The 22,208-nt window shown below is 46.0% G+C and overlaps 1 protein-coding gene across 3 annotated transcripts in view; it reads right to left on the bottom strand.

The window, feature by feature from the left end:
• Window positions 1–8,160: 8,160 nt before the first annotated feature.
• The window catches only part of PLXNA4 (plexin A4), a 475,791-nt gene continuing 461,743 nt past the window's right edge, over window positions 8,161–22,208 (bottom strand). For all 3 annotated transcript variants that reach the window (XM_030479279.1, XM_030479280.1, XM_030479281.1), the window contains exons 31-32: window positions 15,925–16,075; window positions 8,161–14,979 (exon numbers count right to left, since the gene is read on the bottom strand). In XM_030479279.1, coding sequence (XP_030335139.1) covers window positions 14,884–14,979; window positions 15,925–16,075 — 247 coding nt within the window. In that variant the 3' untranslated portion in view covers window positions 8,161–14,883. The remainder of the gene's footprint in view (window positions 14,980–15,924; window positions 16,076–22,208) is intronic.

The raw sequence follows: 22,208 nt of genomic DNA, 5'->3' as shown, positions 1-22,208 counted from the left end.
TTCATTAGGGACTGTAGCAAGAGGACAAGGGGTAATGGGTTCAAACTGAAACACGGGAAGTTCAGATTAGATATAAGGCAGAAGTTCTTTACTGTGAGGGTGCTGAGGCGCTGGCACAGGGTGCCCAGAGAAGCTGTGGCTGCCCCATCCCTGGCAGTGTTCAAGGCCAGGTTGGACAGAGACTTGGGTGACATGGCCTAGTGTGAGGTGTCGGAACTAGATCATCTTAAGGTCCTTTCCAACCCAAACCATTCTATAATTCTATGATTCTATGTCTTTACCTGTTGCTGTAAATCTTTCTCATGGAGCTCAGGAGAAGCATCCTTCCCATGAGCACTGACCAATAATCTGTTTTCCCATGAGACATCTCTGAACCTCAGAACCATGTCATTGACTTAAAGCCCACATATGACTTTAAATGTGTTTGCACTGGAGTATTTTTGTCTGATAAAACAACCTTCTCAGTGTGCTAAGACTGTTTTCAGAGTTAATAGCAGAAGATACCCTCAAAATTTGCACCATTTGTCAGGAAAAGCCTTTCCAAGCGTTCGGGAGCTGCTGCCTAAGTCAGAGCAGCATGAACCCAACCTTTCAGCTTTAAACACACAGAAGCATTTAAGCCATCTCAGCTTAAATAAACATGACAAGTATGCTACTGATTTTGCTGTGGTTTGACATTGGTACAGCTCCCTCCTGCCTTAAAGGGAGTTTGTGATCATTTATATCATAAATGATATGAAAGGCAGTGAAAATGACAGAGAAGGCACAGAAGGCTCTGAGCCAGTGAGAAATGGTGCCCTGCTATTTCTCATGTAAGGATGTCCAGCACTTCCAGGTTGTGCTTTTTGATCACATCAAATTCCTAAATTCAGTAAGTTATAAAAGTTCTGGTGGAAGGAGACTGGGTATTGATATAACATAAAGTGCTCAATTTTTCTGTACCCACAGGTACATTTTTTTCTCATCTATTCACACTGACCAGCTGGCCTATTAGAAGAGGTGGTATGATCTAACACATCATCTGAGCTCTGGACCAGGAAGTTCTAGTCCCAACTTTGTGTCTGGCCCTTCTTTTCTGGAAGATCCAACCTTTGACTCAGATTCACTTTCCTCTTTCTGAACTTGTGCTGAGGGTATTTTATAATGCCTGACAGCTTTAAGTTACATGGAATTCACGATCTGGCTGTTTATCAATCTCTGAAGGCACGCTTTGGGAAACATGGACCACCTCTGGAGTTCAGGCTGCCCACAATGGCCCACAAAGAGACTGAGGTTGGAACCACTTAGACTTGTCTAACTTGTAATGCTGAAATGTTCCAGACTGGCTTTCTGGTTTGCAGGCTTAATGTCTGCATGTAAATGCCAGCAAAAGCATAAAGGGGTAGACCCCTCTCTTATCCCTTAAACCATCAAAGAATGTCATTAAAGGAAACTACCTTGTTTGGCCCAACTTGAAAAGAACCAGGATAAGCCTTTCATTCAGAAGGTTTTACATGCGTTAGATGTTTGCAATATGGCTTGTGCTAGGGAATGGTTTGTGGATAAAAAAAAGTGAGAAGCAGACTGAATGTTGCTTTTATTTTCCAGGATGGAGGGATGGGGATTGGATGTGGGTGATTGACTGTCAGATTGGCCTGTAAGACAGTGACTGTCTCTATTAAGCAGGAAAGGAAGGAGGAAAGAGATGAAAGGAAGAAGATAGGATGGGTGGAGAAAGTGAGGAGACCTGGGTGCAGCCTGGAAGCATCATCCTGTGAACTCAGAGGTGGAAGAATGGCAGGAAAAAGAATTGATTTACAACCTCACACCCCCACAGATGGCTCCTTGCATTTGTCCTTTTGCAGACAAACAGACCCCACTTGAATTATGGGGCTATAATTCTATTTGTGGATGGTGGACGGGAAGAGGGGGGAGCTTGTGAGAGCTGTTTGGTGGTTTATGACCTCCCCAGAAGCCCTTGATGGAATTCCAGCCCCATAACTCACAGCTGCCTCTTCTGGATCTAATTCACCGGAGGTCTCTGATGTGGTAGTTGAGATCAAGCTCAGTGTTGTGTCTTGCCCCTGCTGGGGAGTTAATCACATTGCCTTTGCTAATCCAAAGCAGGGCAGTTTTATGAGACAGTTTCCCTGCGAGTGCATTCTGGTTTGGCTTGGGCACTGGGAAAGCAGAGAGCAGATTTAGGTACTGTTAACGTAATTGAAGCAGTGTCTGCAGACTTCTTTCATAGTCATCCATCAGAAAGAAAGAAGAGTACAGGACCCGAGCCATGGCATGGTCATTGAGGTGACCCTGGCACCTTGAACCCTGGAGGTTTTCCATTTGGATTTCCCTAGTGACATCAAGGGGCTATAAGCTGCCTGCAGGTCTGCCCTGTACTGCAGCTGAGGAGAGAGAGTTAACTAACTCAGGACATGAGATCTAGCTCATGTCCATACCTGCAGACCTGCCCCATAACTTTATAAAGAAGAACAGGTCCTGCCAGTACCGCACTGTGGTGCTCCTCCAGCAAAGGGTTCATCAAACTGAACAGGACAGCACTTATAGGACCAATATGACACTAGTCAGTAGTGTCTGGGAGACAAAGGTGGGATGTCCTGGGAGGTATCACTTACTCCACTGAATAGATTTCTCTCTGGCATCCTCTTTCTGTCCAAAAAGGCCATGTTTCAAAATTCAAACCTAACCGCAAAGCCAACCATGAGCATTTCTAAGGGCTCATTCTCCTATCCCCATGTACCTGAAGAGGTAAGCATCACATCGTCATGGTCATAACAGCCTGAACCTTTAAAGCAGCTCACTTTCCAATACTCTATTACAAACACCTCCTGACACAGTAGCCCCTTTTCCCAATATACCTTTCTTTGTTCTAGCTCTGTATATTTGGACCAGTGAAGCAACTGTATAAGAGCGTATAGGGCAGAAAGAGCCAGACTGGGTGCAGCTTTATTCATGAAGGTAAAATAACTCTGGTATCTGCTCTTCCCAAACTGAGAATTCTCTGGGAGAGGGTTAGCTGGCACTGCCCAAACTTGTGCTGGGGAGCACGCTCACAACTAAACATCACAGACAACTTCAACAGGGCTTGATACTCACCTTGGCCTTCTTTTATTTACCAGCACAGATGTAGCCAGGAAAAACATAATGCCTGGTGGTGTTATCTGCTTGTCATGTTCGTGCCCATAAAATGTGTGTCATGAATTGTGACTAACTGGTGATCTGCTTGCTTGTGTTGTAGGAACAAGGCCTGCATCCCATATGGCATACCAAGAGAAAGTTGGCCAGTGGAAATGTCTTGGCATCAGGTTTGGTTTTAGGAATTATAAGGTCAGTGAGTACATTTCCCATTAGAATTTATGAGAAGGCAGGAAATTCAAAGAAGCAAATAATAATCATAAAATAATGCAGTTGTTCTCCTTTTATTCTATTTTTTCTTTGAAGAGCTTCGCTGAAGGCAAGAGACCAAATTGATTCCTGCTTTTCTCCCAAATGCTTGCTGGGTTGTGGGAATACACAGCACACCACAGAGGGGTTTAGGGCTCTGCCGCATATACAGCAGGAGACATTCCCTTTCCTAAAATAATTACAACATGAAAGGTCAAAGCAAACCCACTGGTGGGATTCATCCCACCTGGCTATAGAAAGGCATAGTGCAGCTGGGCTAGCTCCCCCATCCTCCCTAGGGTCAGCAAGAGGAAACAGGCATTTACCTTTGTCATTTGCTGATCTATTTTAACCGTTGAGGTTTCAATGGAATTAATCGTATCCTGAAAGGACCAATTTTGCAGCAGTGACTGTGCAGGGAGACAAGACAACTAGCAGAGAAGAAAATACCCACAGCCACTCAGATAACTCCCCAGCACTAGAAAAGGTGATTTTCACAGAATCATAGAAACATAGAATCCCAGATTGGTTTGGGTTGGAAAGGATCTTAAAGCTCATCCAATTCCAACCCCCTGCCATGGGCAGGGACACCTTCCACTAGAGCAGGTTGCTCCAAGCCCCTGTGTCCAACCTGGCCTTGAACACTGCCAGGGATGGGGCAGCCACAGCTTCTCTGGGCACCCTGTGCCAGCGCCTCAGCACCCTCACAGAGAAGAACTTCTGTCTAAGAGCTCCTCTCCATCTCCCCTCTGGCAGGTTAAAGCCATTCCCCCTTGTCCTACCCCTACAGGCCCTTTTCCAAAGCCCCTCTCCAAGTTTCTTGTAGCCCCTTTAGGCACTGGGAGCTGCTCTAAGGTCTCCGCTTAAGGAGCCTTCTCTTCTCCAGGCTGAACCAGGTGTCTCAGCCTGGCCCCAGAGCAGAGCTGCTCCAGCACTCACAGCATCTCCGTGGCCTCCTCTGGCCTTGCTCCAACAGCTCCACATCCCTCTTGTGCTGTTGCCCCAGAGCTGGATAAGCACTGCAGGGGGGGTCTCCCCAAAGCGCAGTAGAGCACATGGGTGTTCGGGGCTGAAAGTACATATTAGTAGGATTGCTCTGAATAAAAGCTCATTGATCCCAGAATCATTTCCTTGCCATCTGGCACACCTTGATTACTGAAGCCAGCAGGTCTCTACAGGGCAAGTGACTCAGATTTATAGTCCCCATCACTCTCACCACCTTGGTGAGGATAATGAACCTGAGGCTGAACACAAGGAAGGAAGCGTCTGTTAGTTCCCTTGTACAAGTGATATCCAGTGGGCATGAGAGAGCTGATGCTGGAGTTATACTCTGCTGGACCAGAATAACCTCCAGGAAAGGGAACAGCTTAATACGATGCAGGCAACTGAATCTGTGAAGTGTCAGAAAGCGGGTGAGGGAACGGGGAAATAATAAAGGCAAATTGAATGCTCTCCAGGTTGCTGGAAATAGTCCTTAGCTGACATCTGGGGTTGCTTTGGGAAGCTGAGCTGCAGACGAGCTCCTAACTTTGCCCTGCCCTCTCCCCTGCCAGGTTTTGAGGGGTACATGGGAGATGTTATTTATACTGGAGCTGAGGCAAATGGTCAGCATTTCCTCAGTGAAGGAGCTTGGAGGAGGGATGGATTGAGGTGCAGGAGATGGACATCACTTTTTGTGGACAGTAAAAGCAGGAAAGCTTTGAAAATGCCTCTTTTCTGTAGGTTGGGAATGCGGGAATCCATCATGGACAAAGAAGAGATGGGAAGACAGGTCCTGCCAGCTTTGTAAATACCTGTTTGGCTTTGAGTATCCATCTCAGCCCATCTGGGAGCTGATCAGAAGCATTTCAAAGTCTGAAACTGGGAGAAGTGGCTGGTACCTCCAGCACAGTTGTGCTGTCTCTGCCTTGCACTTGCAAACACAGCAAACAGAGCCTGAGACAAGGTCTCTCAGAATCTCCAGAGTGCCCCAGCAGGAACCATATGGGTGCCCCGTCCTGTTGTAGATGTGGTTTTCCTCCTCATTCCTACTCTCATTAAATCAATAGGTAAATTCTCCACTAAGTAGTAGCAAACCTGCACATGTAATCCCCTTCAAAACAAACATTCTGAGCTTACAGCTCAGACAGCAGGGAGTTCCCACAAGCCTGGAATCTGTTTGTTTGGCTGTGCTAAGTAATTACAGCCCCATTTAATGCTTGGAAGTGTGGTTTTGTGGGAATAGCTGCTGAGTTGTTTCCCAGTCTTAGCATTGAAGAGGAAACTGTGGTCCAGTACGTATCACATATGAGGTTAGCTACTGGATCGCAATATAGATGCCAACCATGCTTTTCCCTATGGATTGTCACCAACATGCAACACACTGCTGTGTCCAATTGCAAGAATAGTGACTGGGTTGGTTGGAACTGGGCAAAAATAGGCTGAAGAGACCATAGCTTTGCCTCCGAGCTCCTGTATGATTGTGGGCACCTCCTTTCACCTCTCTGTGCCTCAGTTTCCTCCCCACCTCTTCCTTTTCCTGTCTGCTCTCACTGACATAGAAGCCGTTATTGCTACAGGGGACACTGTTTCTCTGTTTATGTAATGTCTGGCTCGGCCTAAAACTACTCTTGTGCAAAGAATAAGTACAAGCACTTTGTTTGGAAGGAAGCTTTTGTGAGGCAGTTTAGGTTTAAGTAAATGCCCTGAAAAACAAAAGACTTCATAACACTTTCCTTTAGAGGTGTTTTTTGTTTTTTCCTCTTAAATGCACTAATAATTCAGAATAGCTGAAATGTGAGGCACTTTTTTGCACCCTGCAATTCACCCTGCTAACTGGAGGGGTCTGATGGGTGATACTTTTACGCACTCACTGTTGCTGATAGACATGCTGCTGGGACGTGCTGATAGAGTGATGCAAGCCCTTCTTGGTGACAAAGACTTTCCCTCTGCTGTGCCCCAAGAAGCAGCTGGACAGAGATGTCTCCTTTGAATGTGGACTGTCTGTCTGTCTGCTGCTCATCTATAGGTACCCAGATACTTGCTAAGTGGTACCAGGCTGAAGTCTACTGGTAAAGCTGTCAGAGCTTCATTTGATTCCATTACCTTTTTGAAACCCACTTTCTTACTTCCTTTTCATGCTCCTCATTGAGCTGAGACTTGTAGAAAAGTGTTTACTTTCCACAAGTCTTATATTGGCACCATGGTCTTCATATCCTATAAAACCTGCTAGCTGTCTCATTCTTTGATGGGTGACAAAGGCTTAGACCTTTGGAGCATGAAGTTGCACCAGCTCTGTCTTCTCTCTGCTGAGTGGAATGGGGGGCAGTGGCACAGGGCTGGCTGGTAGAAGGGAAGCAGCAGGAAATGCTGGAGGCATGCACGGGCAGAGGAGGCTGGTAAGGATGCTGATGCTACATACCCACCTCTTGGGATGACAGAGGGTAAGAAAGAGCCTTGTCCCTGCTTTGTTGGGAGAGGGAAGCTGGTACCTATATGCAGTGCTGGCTTCTGGGGGATGCAGGACACAAAGAGGAAGGAAGTATGAGGCTCTGACCTCCTCTGCCATGTCTCATTGCTGTGACAGTGGTGAATCATGAAAGATGGCAGTTTCAGTAGTCTCCACCACCATGTCCCCTTTCCACCTCCAAAGGGACCTGGTTCTGCTTACATCAGTTTGGCTTTTCAAGGGCAGGGTCAGTGAAAAGCACCTATGAATCTTTTATCTCCAGTTTGCCTTCAGCTGAGGTATCTCAGGTCAAGTTTCCTGTCCTTTGGGGTACAAGACAAAGCTGATATGTTAAACCATGCACACCTGTGTCAACGGAGGTCATCAGCCCCAGGGAATCTGACATCCTTCATTAAAGATTTACCCTTTGCAATGGCTGTTCAAAAGACAGTATCATAATATAACAGTTGTAAGATAAGGGGAGCACTGTAGTGGGGAGCAGACATGGGAAAGGGAAAAGGGATTTTCCCCTCTTGCTTTAAGATAAGCTTAAACTTAAACACGGGAGATTGAAATGAGCTCTTAGGCAGAAATTCTTCCCTGTGAGGGTGCTGAGGCGCTGGCACAGGGTGCCCAGAGAAGCTGTGGCTGCCCCATCCCTGGCAGTGTTCAAGGCCAGGTTGGACACAGGGGCTTGGAGCAACCTGCTCTAGTGGAAGGTGTCCCTGCCCGTGGCAGGGGGTTGGAACTGGAGGAGCTTTAATGTCCTTTCCAACACAAACCAGTCTGGGATTCTATGATTCTAATGTAGAAACTGGAGCGTCCATCAGCTGCTCCTTTTCCCCATGTGTGGGAGGAGAGCAGGGGTATGAGACAGCAGAAGGAGGGAGACTGCATTTCTCACTGCTTAAGGAATAACTTCAGCTTTGAACATACACGCTGAGAAGAAACACCATGCCAGGAAAGGAAGGAAAGAAAGGAAAGGGATATGTCTAGCTGGGATGTACTTCCCACCACACTTCACCAGCCCAGCCCATAGGCATGAATACGAAGCCAGGCCCAAAATGTCAGCATGTGCTGACTCTCTGGAGCACTAAGGAAACTCTAGAGCATGTACAGTGGATGGTGGGAGAGCCTAAACATGGGAGAGGGCTCCAAGGTGTAGATGTGAAGTAGACTCACTTTGAGCACTTACATGGGACCCAGTCTCCTGCTTCTCCATCACTTGAATTCCCTCTCCCTGGCTCTGGTTTCAGGAATCAGCAATCACAGCCTGGAGCATTTTTATTTCTTTATTTTTTTTTTTAATAAACTTTATTCTATATTACAAATAGTTGGGGTTTTTTTCCTTTTTTTTTTTTTTTTTTGTTCTGGACTGCAAAATAGGAATGCCTTATATTTACATACACAGGTATACAATTAATTATAACAAAGGTACAGAAGCTTTGCCTTTACCAAGTAACAACGGGATTCCAATTTAAATAGTATAGATTTTATTTCTTTCGGTTTTTAACTAGGATCAATTCAAAAGAAAATCAAACCAACAACAACAACAACCTAAGAAAAAGGATCCCAACCTCCTTTCTAATGCTGTCTTGACATCTCTTTGAGGCTGTTAGTTAACACTGTAGTGAAAGGATATGTCTTTATATTGATTTTTTTGTATTTAAGGTGGAAGCTTTAGCAAAACAGAGAATGAGAATTCTGGGCTCATGTGTATGTCCAAGACACAGGGTCAGACACTAGGAAGGGCCTGTCTTGTGACCTTAAATAATCCAGTTGCTTCTCATCTTGATTCCTTGGGGAAAACACTGGGAGCATTTAGCTAGCACCTAATCTCTGCTTCGTTACCCCACTCTGGGCTGGAAAGTGGGTTTTCTCCAGGCACTGGAGAAAGAGCAGCATTAAAAGATTAAATAACACCAAATTTCTCTTAAGATACTTCAGGAAGGTTTGCAAGCTTGGACATGTGCCTTGATTTCTCCGACTGGCTCTTGTGTCTCAGTCTATCTGAAAGTAAGCAGCAACCTCTCCTACTGAGAAATGCTGCCTTCAGAGTCAAGGAGACATGCCAGAGAACACCAACAAGAGAAGGGAATGCTGAAAGAGCCTAAATGTCCTGGTTTCCCCTTTGTTTCCCACACCCAGGCTCACTTTACTGAGCTTCCCTGCACCCTGCTCTCTGCTGCCAGCATCTTTGAGGTGATCTGTTTCCAAGCAGAAAGAATTTCTTGAGGTAAAACTCTCCATTATTAGAACAGAAGATTGACACAAAACGAAAGAGCGCCAATGGACAACGACGACGACAACAGAAATCACACACGTGACAGGTTGATTAGACTTAAGCAGCTTTATATCCTTGCTGGGGGTTTTTTGGTGGTTTTATTTATTCCAAGTGTAAATATCTTTTCTTTTTTGACATCTTTCTAGAGATTAATTCCTCGCTGTAAGCCTGTGTCCCCTTGGGTGCTTCTCTAATAGTGTAGTGAGCTGAGCCATCCCAAAGAAAAGGTGGTTGACAAGCTCTGTTTTTGAAGCATTCTGCACAAAGTAGTTATGCTCTGTAAGACAACTCAACTTTTGGGGAGAAAGGGACACTGCACAGTGGAAGAGGTGAGGGAAAACTTCAGCACTCCATGGACCAAATGATATACTTTGAAATGGGAACAACATTGGGTGCAAAGTAGGAAACTCAGGTTGTGAATGGCCAGGGGACTGAGGTTCACACCATGATTTTGAGGTTCACTTGCTTCACCAGTTGCCTGCTCCACAGCATACCATGTTTGGATGACAAGAGCTAGGACATCCCAAGACTTCCACCTGCCCTGGAGGACAAGTCTTTTACTACTCATCAGATGCACAGAGCAAATTGTCTTGTCATGGTCTAGCGTGTGATTTCCCTGCCCATGGCACAGGGTTGGAATTAGATGATCTTAAGGTCCTTTCCAACCCTAAGTATTCTATGATTCTATGATCACTGAGGCTATGCCAATACTTTTCTATCCAATGACTGTCATGGTGAGGCATCTGCCACCATAGAAACACAATCTACTGTGATTGTGTAAATTATCATAGCTCCCTAGTTTGGAGAAAGAGGTCCATTCCTCATATCCCCTGGTCATCTCAGAGAAGAGGGTTATTAGAGGCTTAGAGATGTTTAAACAACACTGATTCATGGATTTTTATACTGATTTCCTCATTCAAGGATGGGGGATCTTCAAAGTGGGTTCCTGGAGCTACCCCAAACCAACACAGACATGGTGGAACCACAATGCACATTTCTATACAGTGCCCTCTGCCTGGGTTCTGTAGCTAAATGCTGAACCAAGGAGAAGAAAGGGACTTAAACCACCTTGGTAGGACTCATGGGGTTCAAGCAAAGTGCTTGTCTGGTCTCAACATCTTCTCATATCAGCAACGGCCACCACAGAAAGCAAGGGATTTCTATGGAGGAGCAGACCTCTTTAACACTAGAGCCTACCTCGGGAGTCTGGGAAGTATGACCAGTTTTCTTCCTCTCTCTTGTTCCTTTAACAGCACCAAGCAATACCTCCACATTGTCAGATGAATCTGCTTCATGAGTTATTATTCTGCAGGCTGCTGAGAAGGGTGAAGCATGACTTGTTTTACTGATGTGAGAGATAGTCCTGGTCATCTCCAGCAGCCCAGGCTTTTCTTTTGTTGTGTGATGGTCCTTGGACTTAAGCATCCTTTGTGGAGACACAAATGTATGGTCTACTAAAAGGAGCCCTGGAACTCAGTCTTTGTGGGTTTCCAATCTTCCTTTGTAAGAGTCTTCCACATAATAGTGTCTCTTTCCAGAACACTTCACTAAATCACTGGGGAAGGACAGCTTTACATTTTGTGTTTTGGCTTATTTTATCCTCTTGATCTTAGCTGTGATGTGCTTGGGTTGTTACATCATAGGAACCCCAGACTTCACGAAATGTTGAAGGGATGCGTAGTCTTTGTGTTGGTTGACTCAACAGTGAGACCGGTCTCTGGACTCTTAAAACTCTATTTATCAGTTTTCAAAAACATTATTAAAAATAATGATGACAATTCTGTGGTTTACTTGGTCTCTTTCCCTTCATGGCAAACACCTTCCTGCAGGCTAATGCACAGATCTGGAAACTTTAATAATCACTTTTCAGTTAAAGCAAATACCAGCCAAACTTCTGCTTGTAAATCTTCTTCATGCCATAATGTAACTGGTCTCCAGTGTCAAAGAGGTATGATAAGACAAATGCAGTGGTAGAACTATAGATGGGAGAACTGGCATAGCCCTCTTACCTAATGGACCAAGGCTAGTGTATGCTGGATTGGACCGAACCTTCAGATTTGTTCTGGAGAGAATGAAGAGTGGGAAGAGAAGTTGCCCAGAGAAGCTGTAGCTGGCCTGTCCCTGGCAGTGTTCAAGGCCAGGTTAGATGGGGCTTTAAGCAACGTGCTCTAGTGGAAAGTGTCCCTGTCCGTGGCAGGGAGATTGGAACTGGATGATCTTTAAGGTCCCTTCCAACCCAAACCATTCTATGATTCACTGTCTTGATTGCAGTGTTTGAGAAATACCCATAAACATCAACCTATCATCTGGCATATTTTGGATATTAGGAGCCTTTCTGTTGACTGCTAGGGACTTTGGCTCCAGTCCTCTCCATGAGGCTTAGAAAACAGCATGGAATACCACCTATTGGGCATTTTTTATCAAGTGTGGGAAGGGAGGTGGGAGGAAACAAATCAAAGGAGGAAGAAAAGAATGCATCCATGTTGTAGTAGGGCTCATTCTTCTGCTTGTGTCTTTGTTTTTAGTTGTATTCTACATGCACTTAAAAAATAGTTAGCTGAACAGTTGAGGCTGGGAAGAAAGATGCCAAGACCTCTCATAGACTGGGGGATGCTGGGACAGTGGTTGTAAATGGGGAGGGCACTGAAGGGTACAGGGGAGGAAGCCCACGCATTTACGTCACTATTCTGGCACATTTTCCACACAAAACCCAAAACCAGCTCATACACCAAATAAAGTAAAACAAAAAGAAAACTAAGGAGGAGATGAAAGAGAAGCAAAATAGAGATTTTCTTTCAAATCCTGGGGATGGGGGAAAGAAGAGGATGGAGAGAAAATGGAAATGCCTAACTGGGAACTTGGGAAGGGTTAAGACACCAATCTCATGGAGCTTCCCATTTCCCTTAAGTGTTTCATTCTCGGTGTCTCTGAGGTGTTCAAGTTTTCCTTGAAAAAACACAAAAAAAATATATTACAGATGAAAAACTCCGTACCAGCAAGAAGAAATAAAATAATCACAATGGAAAACAACCATCATAAACCAAAAAACACAGACCTGAAAACATCAAAAAAAAACAGGGTGAGTCTCAAATTTCCCCTGTGGTGTTCCTCTGACTCCAGCAACAGGATTACACCAGTTCACTTTGATACTTTCTTTTGTTTAAAACAGCTTCGTCATCCTTTCATGTGCGCATGTCCAGGCAGTACAGCCCATCACTCATAACCCCTTCCCTCCAAGCCAGCTATTCATCCTTAGACTCCTACCATCCAGCTGTGAGTACAAGGCATGACAATAGGGTCCATATTTATCTTTTGTGGCACTTTGTTTGTCAAAACCTTTGGTTTCTTCATTTTTTTTTATATATTTTTTTTATTTTTCCTTGTTTTATGTACTTATAAAAATATTGTGTTTGTGGTGGTGGTGTCATTTTCTTACCGCTGGCTCTGGTGGGACTTTTCACCCCACTTTCACAGCCATCATCAGTGGATCTGGAACATGCTCCGACGTTACTTAAACGCATCAACAAAACCATGGCAGAACCAACCAAACCCCCCAAAACCATCCCCAGTGCCCAGGCCTCTTAAAAATGCTGAGATGTCCATAAGGTGCATGATGAGTCCATCAGCTCAGCACTCAAACAGAAAGCAAGCAAAACTAAAGAGGAAAGAACGCACACGCGCACACAGATACACACACGCGCACGCACACACAAAATAATTAGAATCAAGAGAGAAATGTCTGGGGTTTTAAAACCAAGACGTGTCCCTATGTTTGCTGTTTCAATATGAACCTTGTGATATTCTCCCCACAGACACATCCAGATTGGGACTGCTGTTATTTAACTGGTTTTAGAAAGACTTGCCTACGTCTGTATCTGCTTGGCTGAATGAAACCCGCTTGCTGGCTGACTCCTGTTTGCACCACATCCCCTATTAGATGCATCCATCTGTCACTCTTGAAGAGGTTCTGGTTTGCTAGTAAGAGGCATGAATAAAACCTGAAGCACTCGATCTGTAATCAATTTACACACCCTGTCTTTACCCCTTCCTCCCTCCAGGTGCAAAGTAGATCCAGGCTGTAGCTCTGTGGATGGTGTGAGATGGATGTGGGCTGATTCTCCGCGGCATCAAGCCACTCCTGCATCTGCTAGTGAGCTCTGTCCATTTCTCGTGAGATAAATGCAGACCCAGCTCTTGCCTCCATGGTGTACAAGACGCAAAGTTCTCCAGACCTTGAGGGTCTCCCCGTAAGCTGAACCGTGGTGTTATCCAGGCTAGCAGCTGTATAAACAAAGCAGTCAAACACAGAAGAGACACAGGAGCTCACACCACTTTGGTTGGCCATGAAACAGGTAGAGATGTTGTTCTGAAGGAGCTGAGCAGAGGATAGGGCAGTTGTCCTGTGGTGACAGTGATCTCTGAAGGGATAGAAAGTGCAAAGAGAGAGCAAATCCTTCCCAGGCAGCAACTGTGCCTTCAGCAAGGCCTGTTGATTCCAGAAATCGAGAAGAGGAAAGGCCAGGAGTTGGCACCAAAAGGCAGATGGGCTTACAGCAGTTCAGAGATCTCCAGAAGACATGCAGTTTGGCTGGGGGTAACTAGGTAGAAGACTATTCTGCAATGTTTCATTTGGATTTTCTCCAAGATATCCTTCCAAAATACATGATGACATTTCCTCTTAGGAGTGGCTTTGAAAGAAGGTTTTTACCATCAGTCCTACGCACCACCTTGCTTCATACCCTTCAGTATCCTCCTGATACTCCACCATGAGAAACCAATAGCTTTGTTCCAGCTGAGGAAACAGAATGGAAAGAACTAACAGCTTTAAAACAAAATCCCTCTAGTTGTTTTTTTGAGGCCGAGCTCCTTGCCTGGAACAAAATGAGACTTGTGGCTCTTGCTTTCCAATCCAAGGTGGGGACGAGGGAGATGCTGTGCTGTCCATTGCCAGAAGGAACAGAACCACCACTGAGCAGAGAAAGCATTTTTGCCGCAGTGCTACGACCAACAGGACACAATGGGAAAGACGGAGGGGAACGCAGGTCTCTTTGAAAAATAAGAAGAACCATATGAAACACATGGGCAGGGGACCATCGGTCTCCTCCTCCACTCTTGACCCTGCCCCAAAAGAGCAGCTTCACTGCTGTTTGCCCAGGCAGATAAGAGCCACAATGGTCCCACTCTGGCGAGGGCTGTGGCATTTTTCAGGGAGCCTTGGGGTTCCTCTCCCAGTGGGTCACTCTCAAGAGATAGAGTTACAATGGCTCTGCAGGAGAGGATCTCGACTTGCTCCTGCCCTCCAGGATCCCTGCAGGCAGGCTGCCTTCCCTTTGGGGAGGCTTTTAGTAATACTGAGTTCATTTCCATGTCCGCTCCAGAGGCTATAACCCTTGGAGGGCAGTTAAAGCAGCATGAAAGAAGTTACCTCCCAGTTTCGCATCTGCAGAGTGATGATGTGATGGTGAGGGAGGGTTTGAGTAGGAGGGGTTGTGTGTAATAATCCTTCTCTAGGGCAAAGGCAGAGGGGGAAGCTGTGAAAAGGAGAGCTCCACCCAAACATCTTGATGTCCCCAGAGCCAGGATTCCTCTGCAGTCTTTTCTCTTCACCCTTGGGGCTCTGTTGCTTTGTCCATAGATATTGAAAGAGAAAGAAATGAGAAAGAGAGAGGAGCACTGTTGAGGTGACTCTGCTTACAGCCGATCAAAACTTGCACTTGGTAAAGATGATGATCTTGAGTGAGGCACGACTTGGTTTATCCCTCCCAGGGTGTCCCTGGCAGGACAGTTCTCAGCTGTCTATGCTCATGAGGGTTATGACTTGTTCAAGTTTGTAGGCAAGTTTCTGTTTCCCAGCCTGGTCGTCTTGATCAAGGGCTCCAAGAATCTGGAAAAAAAGAGAAAGAAGTGATAGGGATTATATCTTTTTTACCCAGAAGGACTGAGTCCAGCATCTTACAGCAGCAGATGAGGATTAGCTTTGTCTGAGGGAGGTCCCAGGCTTAGCTTAGATCATGCAAAGCAGGTCAGTCAGCCAACAGGGAACTAGGCAGGCAGTTTGGAGTTGATGCAGACCTCTAGATTGCAACCAAATAAATGGATTCTTATTATGGAGATGAAATATTTGCTAGCTTTATTCATCGCCTTGACACGCCACTTAGACTCACACAATGGTTTGGGTTGGAAAGGATCTTAAAGCTCATACAATTCCAACCCCCTGCCATGGGCAGGGACACCTTCCACTAGGGCAGGTTGCTCCAAGCCCCTGTGTCTGACCTGGCCTTGAACACTGCCAGGGATGGGGCAGCCACAGCTTCTCTGGGCACCCTGTGCGCCTCAGCACCCTGACAGGGAAGAGCTTCTTCCTTATATCTAATCTAAATCTCCCCAAAATCTGCACTTGAGTTGCCCTAAGCAGTCTAACTGCATCTTCAACACACAGAATCAGGTTGGTCACCTTTAAGTCATGTGTCATGATTGCTGGACCATTCTTGGATCCTTTAGGGTATCTTAAATGCCAACTGGGTGCGTATGCTTAAACAAGTTCTGACTACATGTGATGCAGAGCTCATGAAGGGCTCCTCTGCAGCAAGCTAACACCTGGTCATCAACTACTGCAAGCTAATAACAGGAGACAAAAATAACAGGGATCCAGACGGAAGAGTAATTGAGGGACCTATAATCCCAGACCACCCCTTTGCAGACCCAAGGCCTTGCTTTTCATTCCTTAAATCCATCATCCCCATAGCCAGGACGAAAATAGGGATCTGTGACACATGCTGGGCCCTGGGAATGGGTGGGCTGTCTCATGGTCCTGCAGAACTGCTCTTACCTCCTCACTGTACTTCCCAACATAGGAGTATATCTCTGAGAGTGCACTCATGGTGTTGAACTCATTCATATGCATGCGAGACTGCTCAGCCAGGTAAGCATTCATGTCCTGGTCACTGATTGCTGGCATTTTGGCGATGTCTGAATAGTACCTAAGAGAGAGAAATATGGGTGGGTTTTGAGGGGAGAGAGTAGGGAGTCAAGAGATGAAAGCCACCAACAATAAAAACAATCACAGAATCATCATATCATAGAATCATAGAATGGTTTGGGGTGGAAGGGACCTGAAAGATCATCCAGTTCCAAACCCCTGCCATGGGCAGGGGCACCCAAAGAATACGCTTAGGACTCGCGGGGTTTTCTGGTGCATCAATGGTATAGCTGGTGATGCTCTTCTTTACAGCAAGGGAGATGGCTGAGCCAAAGTGGAAATTACTGAGGCACTATTCCTGAATATTAAACATGTGTTCTATCTACTCAACCCTGTGTTGTATTCACTCAACCCTATTCTGAGACTGCAGTCCCAAAGAGCATCTCGTAAACCTTCTCCATGTCATCAAAGAAGTAGGCAGTACCTGTTGATGCTGGATTCCTTTGTCAGGCTTTCAAGGACATGCAACCCTTCCTCTGGTGCCACAGAGAAGTTCCACTGATCTTGCTGCCCACTGAGAGCTCAGGATTTCACTCCCAGACATAAACTAACTCCTTGCATGCTTGCTTGCACCATTCACACTAGTTCACCTGCACCCATTGCTAACATCATCCACATCCCATACTGAATCCAGTCTATCCCAGCAACTCGTCTGCTGCTGAACATCAACTTTTTGCCCCAGATTTTAAGCTGTCAGTTTGAGGCAACAGGCTTCAACACCCCCACTTTTAACTGGAGAAAATCTGCTTTCCTTAGGAGTCAGTGCCATTCCCCTTAAGCAAAAGAGGATGCCTTAAGCTCAAGAGGATCTCTTAAGATCAAGAGGATCAAGATGATAAGGGAACCCCTTATCCATAGGATAAGGATCCCCCAAAACCATTGTCCATCAGGTTTCATCAGCAGAGCAAGGTCTCTTTAAGGAAGTTGCTATTTTCCATGATGTCCTTTGTCCCGCCCGGGTAAGGCAGGTCTTGGAGGACAAGGTTTGCAGAAGGTAATCAGTCACTGTCACTCGCAGCTGTGCTCTGCTGTCAACTGGTTAATTAGACACCATCATTTACATTTTTAATTTCTGCAATTTGACATTTTGTGCAGAAGGAAAAAAAAAAGGGGAAAAAAAAAAAAAGGAAGAAAAAACCCCCCCATAGCTGCAGCAATCCACAGTTTTATAATTAGGAGGCAGAGGGGACAGGGAGCCAAAAGAGCTGACAGGTGCCCTGTGAACAGCACTGAGACACCCGCTGAGATGGAGGCTGGTTTTCACTGCAGAGAAAGAGGACGCTGAAATGCTCGATGATAAAGATACTTCAGACAGACAAGTGGGAAAACACTCGCTATCACAGAGTGGGACAAACAGCTGCTGAGTCTCCGATGGAAGGAGGTGCAGTGCAAGACTGCAAGGAGGAAATCCCTCCACACCAGAAGGCTCAGGTTTTGCTTGGTCACTCCCATACTGATTTATTCGATGGGTTGTGTCAGTTGTTATCCTGGTTTTGCAGGGGGAGTGTGGTGTAACCCTTGGGAGATAAAGGTATAGAAGGATGAGGTCTTTCTCCCTTACAGTCTTCCTGCCTGCCTGCTTCCAGAGCTAGGCTCTGGCTCATGATAAAAACTCATGCAAACCTCATTAACTTTGCTGTAACTTCCAGTACGCACAACATCACTATCCCTGGAGTTCTAGCATCTTGTCTTCTGGGCTCCGGACCAGCCAAAAATCCTAATTTAACTCAGTCCCATGGTCTAAATATTGCCCACTCCATCACTCATCACTGGGTGGTCTGGGCTTGATTTTGCTTTACACTCTGCCTAACCCTCTATACCGTAGTGGACTTGAACAGTTGTCTATGAGTAAAGCAGGCATTCAGAAATTCCATGAGGACCTGTCCTGCAGAACTACCTCCAAGAGAAGATGGTGGTGAGGATGAATAAGTATTTCTAGACCTTTGCCACTCCCAGGAACACTCAAACAGGCCTCAGCATCAGCAGCTGGACAAAATCATACTTATGTTACATGGACTTGTGACAAAAGAAAGTGTCAGGAATCAGTGGCGTCAATGATAGTGTTATTGCTGGCTCCTCAGAGCCAAAGCATATTGCTGGGAAACAAAGAGTCTTATGGCCAAAAAGCAAAGCGTGCCTTGGCACCCAAAGAAAACAACATCCGTGAGCAGCCAGCACAGTTCATAGACTTGTGGGGAGAAACAGCCTGCAATGCAGTGAAATGCATTGATTTATGGTACCTGAGAATAGTCCATGGAGAAGAGCCCAGCTCCACATGAATATTGCATAGGTACCCTCCTGCTGGGTGAGGGGATTACATCATAGCAAAAAAGAATGAGGCCAGTGGAGGAAAGCAGAGTTCCTGTGTTGTATTTGCTGGTCTGGCTCTGACAACCTGTTGAAATGCTCCTATTCCTCTTTGGTATAACCAGGCATCAAAGGGTGTCAGGAGAGTGGGTATAGGGATAGGATGCTTTCAAAAAGTGAAACACAGATACACGTATCATCTGCTTCTCCAAGTGTGTCCTGTCTTCCCTTTCGCCTTATAGCAATGCTCTTGTAAGTCACTCACAAGGGTCTGAAAGCTCCTCAGTCCCTTTCCAGCCCCGCAGAGGCATTTTCCTAGCAGCACAACACTCCCATTATTAATCTGAACAATGAAAAATAACACATAATGCTCCCTAGAGTGCAGGACAGGATGCAAGAATCTGAATTTCAGGGTTTGGAGGTCTATCTAGCCATGACAGACTCTCAAGCTGTGATCTCAGTATTCTGGGTTTATGGGCCATTACCCACCACTGTACCAAAGTGCCTTGGTGTCCCCTGAACTCAATTCCTTGGGCATCACACACCTGAGCAGTCATTTCCCATTAGGACAGTAAACCAAAGTATTGTGAAAGTATGCTTCAGGGATAAAATATAAGAAAAAGAAGGGGAAAAAAGCATGTACAATAATCAGACCTAGCTGCTAGTATAGGAAGACATATAATATCCTTCTATCAGAACTCCGCCATGGCCAAATGACTTATTTATACAGAAGTGTTTCTAATGAAGCCATCACTGTGCTATCTAAAGAAATTATGAATGTATATATTAAATCATCCTAGTAGCGAGATGACAACATCCCTGCTGAGTCTTTATTTACCTTCTACTTGAGACCAGATCCTCAGAGGTACTTAGGGCCTCTCTGTCATTTGCATACCCCTAATGTCTTCAAACCCACTGTGAAGCTGTCACCAAACCCCAGAGAGCTTTACATTCTCACTGCCAGCATTTGCAACGCTGCCTGTGTGCCACTTCCCTTCTTACTTACACCATAGATGAGCTGTGAGGCAACGCAGGGGGAGAAAGATGCTCTTTCACCACACTGATCCTGTGAGCTGGTGGCCACCAGATCTCACTTCAGACATGGACAGGTCTTTGATTCACACTTCCACAGCCCCAGAGGCTGAATGAGCCTGCAGGAGGTTGGGAGCACAAGACTAAGCCAGATTCCCTCTGAATGAGACAGGAAGGTAGCAAAGCAGCACATCTAGCTTAACTTGCCTCCAAAGGTTCCAAACTGGGAGTTCAAAATAGATGATGATGGCTACTTGGTCAGACGTACACCACTTGCTGGCCTGGTGCTGCAGGTTTGCTAATTCTTTTATACTCCAGATTTGATTATTTCCAGTAGATCCTTTCCCAGCTGTTTCCAGAAGATCCTTAGATGCATATCCAAAGATCCTGCCTTATGTGCTTGAATTTCCCCTCGAGTTTCCAGGAGGAGCCTGAGTTCTTACCCTAAGGCTGTTCATTCTCTCATGTGTCAGGAAATATGTTCATTAGACTTCAGAAGCAATAAAACCCCTGAGAAACTTGGGTAAATCCATCACTCAGCAACTCAGATGGAGGATGTGAGGACTGTTCCTTAAGATGTGACTTCACAGGTATCATTAGCACAGCAACTCACCCCAGCCTGGCTTGAACAGGAGAACACATGAGAGCATCCCCAGCCACTGTTGCATGGTGAAGGATTTTGGATGGGCCAGTATCTAGTAGTGCTCCCTCTTATTCTCAAAAGATAATTCTTCATACTCCTTTCACATCCTCTTTCCCTGGGATGTCTTTGCTTGGTGTTGTTTCCTAGGTAAGCAATACAACAGTGACTTGGAAATACCACTTACCCTCTGTTTAGCCAAGGATAAATGCTCTTGCCTTTTGTACCGACCAGGAAATCATATAATAGTTAAGGTTGGAAAGGACCTTAAAGATCATCTAGTTCCAAACCCCTGCCATGAGCAGGAACACCTTCCACTAGAGCAGATTGCTCCAAGCCCCGTCCAACCTGACCCTGAACATTGCCAGGGATGGAGCAGCCACAACTTCTTTGGGCAACCTGTGCCGGCACCTCAGCACCCTCACAGGGAAGAACTTCTGCCTTAGATCTAGCCTGAACTTCCCCTGTTTAAGTTTGAACCCATCACCCCTTGTCCTATCACTACAGTCCCTGATGAAGAGTCCCTCTCCAGCATCCTTGTAGGCCCCCTTCAGATACTGGAAGCTGCTCTGAGGTCTCCACGCAGCTTGTCTTCTCCAGGCTGAACAGCCCCAGTGTTCTCAGCCTGTCTTCATATGAGAGGTGCTCCAGCCCCTGCTCATCCTCGTGGCCTCCTCTGGACTTGCTCGAACAGCTCCATGTCCTTCTGATGTTGAGGACACCAGAACTGCACACAGTGCTGCAAGTGGGGTCTCACAAGAGCAGAGTAGAGGGGCAGGATCACCTCCTTCGACCTGCTGGTCACGCTCCTTTTGATGCAGCCCAGGATACGGTTGGCTTTCTGGGCTCAAGTGAGCACTGAAGCCGGCTCATGTTCAGTTTCTCATCAACCAACACTCCCAAGTCCTTCTCTGCAGGCTGCTCTGAATGCTCCTTAGTGGAGCTGTCTCACAAGGACGACTGTGCCTGCTGCCACTCAGTAGCTCATTAACTCATCAGAAGAGAAAAGCCACGTTGCCAGTGCTTCCTCTCCAGTCTGAAATATTCCAGCACCACTGTGGTTTAGGCAGCTTAGCATGGAGCTAATTGCCTTCCAAAAGATCTTTTTGTCATGGCTGTTGTTGTGCCGTCGCTGGGTTGGGACTGCTCTCATTAATAATCATTTTAGCATATGAAAAGCTTGTAACGAATCCATGTGCTGCAGACGGCAGACGCAATTACAGCAATAACATAATTAGGGTTATGCAATAGCCGGCTGTATCCGGACCACTGAAGGATACATAAAAGGGATGTGGGGGACTCCTATAGCAGAAAAGGGCTGAAGGAAAGCTTAGGAGCAATCCAGCGGCCAGCTCTGGATGAAAGCAATGCAAGGACATGCTGTCAGTTCTTCTGTTTGCACGGCATGGCAGTATTGTATTCCAAGCAGGCATGTGAGCTGCAGTTAGTGTTTGTGCTGAGGGTGGTGAGGCACTGAAACGGGGCACCCAGAGAAGCTGTGGCTGCCCCATCCCTGGCAGTGTTCAAGGCCAGGTTGGGTGGAGCTTGGAGCAACTTGCTCTAGTAGAAGGTGTCCCTGCCCATGGCAGGATGAGCTTTAAGGTCTCGTCCAACCCAAACCAGTCTGGGGTTCTATGATTGAGCTACAGCTGCAAGAGTCTATTAGCCCAGACTGATCCTACTTTGGAGAGACGTTCAACGCCAGGCTGTTGGACACTGATTGAACATTGGCTGTAATAGCATGTCAGCTAAGCAGAGGCTACCAGGCCAAAGTTAGCTGAAGGCCTGTCAGTTCTTCCAGAGATTTGCCTTGCATTGATTGAGGGAACGATTCTGTCTGTGTATGCATCCCCTAATGAAGATCATGATTTTATTTTGCATGTGCATGGCTTTTCCTGCTGCTGTTCCTGTTCATCTCAGAATAAAAGGTAAAGCATGGATGGACAGCACTGCGACAATGGCTGAAGAGTGAATTGGTGCACAGGTAGTTTCTCTGGGAGAAGAAACCATCCAGCATCAAGATGTGTTGGTCTGAGGCTGTACCCTCTGTGTATAGACACATTTTCATCCCTGCTGAAAACTGCACTATGTAAGAACAGCATGTTACTGCGATGAGAAAACATCGGGAGCTTTTTGGAGACTAAAAATGAAGAAA

Source organism: Strigops habroptila, chromosome 3, assembly GCF_004027225.2.
Source record: "Strigops habroptila isolate Jane chromosome 3, bStrHab1.2.pri, whole genome shotgun sequence".
Lineage (NCBI taxonomy): Eukaryota > Metazoa > Chordata > Aves > Psittaciformes > Psittacidae > Strigops > Strigops habroptila.
The sequence above is the reverse complement of the archived record's forward strand: the minus strand, read 5'-3'. Positions and strand labels throughout refer to the sequence as shown.